The 2,561-nt window shown below is 44.2% G+C and overlaps 1 protein-coding gene across 1 annotated transcript in view; it reads right to left on the bottom strand.

Moving 5' to 3' along the window:
• The window catches only part of LOC108803284 (DENN domain-containing protein 3-like), a gene marked incomplete at its 3' end in the record, with an annotated part of 21,523 nt that extends 19,831 nt beyond the window's left edge, over nt 1-1,692 (bottom strand). Inside the window, exons 1-3 of the mRNA XM_018575114.1 lie at nt 1,547-1,692; nt 840-1,010; nt 501-573 (exon numbers count right to left, since the gene is read on the bottom strand). Of these exons, the coding sequence (XP_018430616.1) occupies nt 501-573; nt 840-1,010; nt 1,547-1,692 (390 nt within the window). The remainder of the gene's footprint in view (nt 1-500; nt 574-839; nt 1,011-1,546) is intronic.
• Nucleotides 1,693-2,561: the final 869 nt, after the last annotated feature.

Consider the following 2,561-nt stretch of genomic DNA (forward strand, 5'->3'; position numbering starts at 1 on the left):
TATATATATATATATATAAATGATTATTGATCTTATTTGCTAAATATACCATTTTGTTCTATCGGTGATATAAGTGCAGAGAACATCCGATGATTTTACCAGAAATCGTCTCGGCTGATAAGTTCCTGGGCTGCCTTTCTGCACACACAGGGATGGGTTTAGGAGAAGAGGAGGAGGGGGGGTTATGGAAATGAATTATGGGGATGAGGAGAGGTTGATGGGTGACTGTGTTCTTTGTGTGACACCACATGCTTAGGAATTTAGAACCAAAAATACCAAGTACATCTCCAGTGTGCACATTTATCATCAATATCCTCTAAACGTACAGTATTTCTTTTTTTATACAACTCGGCACATTATTCTATTCTATGTCATTTTTGTATCCCTTTGCGAAAACCTAAAGCTGAATCTTAAACTATTTGAGCAAGCTGGACCGTGCCATGCACCGGTGACTACCAGTCCTAGAGGAAGACATACGACTGGATTCTCAGCACAAGTACAATCTCTGGCTTGTAACCGGACAAAGTGTGGTTTGCTCTGCACGTTGCCAGCTCACATCTGCCACAACAGCATCTACATGGAAAACACCAAGAGCAGTGAAGAAACATCCCCTTGTAAGAGGAAATGCTGATTCTTACTTCTCTGACATTAAAGGGAAGTCATGGAGGTTCAAGTCATGTCTGGAAAGAATGTGTGACCTGCCGGATGATTGGCCGAGTCTACGGGTATTGCTCAATGCTAGAAGGTCACATCTTGTGCCGAGGTACAGAGACCAAAACTTGGTATACTTCTGTGACCTCGCAACTCGTTTTTGAACGTGCTTGTGCCTGCAACCTCACCCAACGGGTTTGGTTTGGTAGGAATTGTAAAAGGCAGCAGAACACAAAAGGAGTGCCAAGCCAAAGGTAAAGGAAGTCAGCACTGGGGAAACTTCAGACTGTTTCGAACATTTAATATTCATCTTTTGCTTGCTATGAAAGTGTCCTGGGGTCCATGTGAGCTTGTCAAACCTTTAAGAAACAAAAACAAGAAAATCACCTTTCCCCCATGTGGTATTGTTCCAACAATAAATCTTTAATTAAAAGCACATATGCTTTTAATTAAAGTTTTATTGTTGGAACAATATCACAAAACAACAGGAGGAAATACCGGGGTTTCATGAGAGATATGACACCATGGCTTGAAGTTTAATAAAAAAATTGTTTATTTAAATAACATATAGTAACATTCAAAATTAAATGAAAACAGGGGCAACTACAGTTGCAACCGAATAAAAACCAGGGTTAAACTCAAGGCATAAACCCATTAGATTTTCTTGTCTTTGTTTCTGATATGTGGTGTGGAGGAGATCCCGTACCCTGTTTAAGAAGAGCAGCCAATTCTGGTGAACTCTGTGGCCGCAGTGAAGGTGTGGGGTGAGCAAGTTGGCTGACCCATATGACAGATGCAGGCCAAATCAAAACAAATAGGCGGAGCCAGCAGTACTGTCACCAATAGCTCCGTCTAGTTGTTCACATTTGCGGGGAGAATGGTCTTTTTGGCAGACCGTTCTTCCCGCTTCGGCTGTGTCTTTGGCTCAGCCGTGCCGAACGCATGTGGTTCGGCTTGGCTGAGCCGTTCGGCTGCTGTACAGGATATTGTGAATAGGTTGTACAGCAGTCCCTTTGGTTCGGCTGAACCAAAGAGCTCCATCGGCCGAAGGATTAGCCTTTGGCTTAAAGTGACATTAAAGCCAAAAAAAATTTCCCCTCCCCCCATGTAAATGTTAGCACTTACCTCAAATGATGTCTCTTATTCTGATCTTCCTCTTCTTTCCACCTGTTTTCATGTGTCCCTCCAGCGGTGGGACGTCACTCCGATCCAGCGCTGACTGCACTGTCTCTCCGATCCAGCGGTGTCTGCAGGCGGGTGCATGCGTCCATAGACTTACCTTGCGTCTCTGCTCGTCTCCCGGCCGAGAATCGGAACTGCGCATGCCCCAAGATCCTTTGCGGCCGTACGATCACTTCCTGATTCTCGGCGCGGGATCGAGCAGCGATAACGAGGTAAGTTTAAAAACAGTTCAAGCGTTTTTTTTTTTTTTTTTAAACTTCTTGCCTATATCTACTTCTTGCTAGCAGTAGATATAGGCAAAAAAAAACGGAGGGTTTAGAACCCCTTTTATCCTTCGGCTCCTTTGTGAATAACCCTCTAAGTGTTTTTCTTCCTTCCTCACAAATAAGTATTTGAAGTCCCAGAGCCACTTGGATGATTTTTACTTTTTGGACCATATTTCATGTTGACTGGAGTGCTGATGGTAAGAACACTTTGAGCAATGTTAGAATTACCAGCCCTCTGATGGCGAGGCCCTGAGGGTGAAAAAGCTCCTGACCATGGGTGGGCATTCTGGTTTAGCAAGGACCCTTACAGGGCGGCCAGGAGAAAATATTACTTATCCATCAGTCCTTCTGGCTTCTGCAGAGTCTTATTGGCACATTTGCCTGATATCTCCCTAGCAGAACTTTGCACTCCAATAAAGTTACCCCGCAGCAGATAACGCCGCGGGTGTGGACGGAGAGATG

The sequence above is a fragment of the Nanorana parkeri genome, unplaced genomic scaffold (assembly GCF_000935625.1).
Source record: "Nanorana parkeri isolate BGI_ZX_2015 unplaced genomic scaffold, ASM93562v1 scaffold3567, whole genome shotgun sequence".
Classification (NCBI taxonomy): Eukaryota; Metazoa; Chordata; class Amphibia; order Anura; family Dicroglossidae; genus Nanorana; species Nanorana parkeri.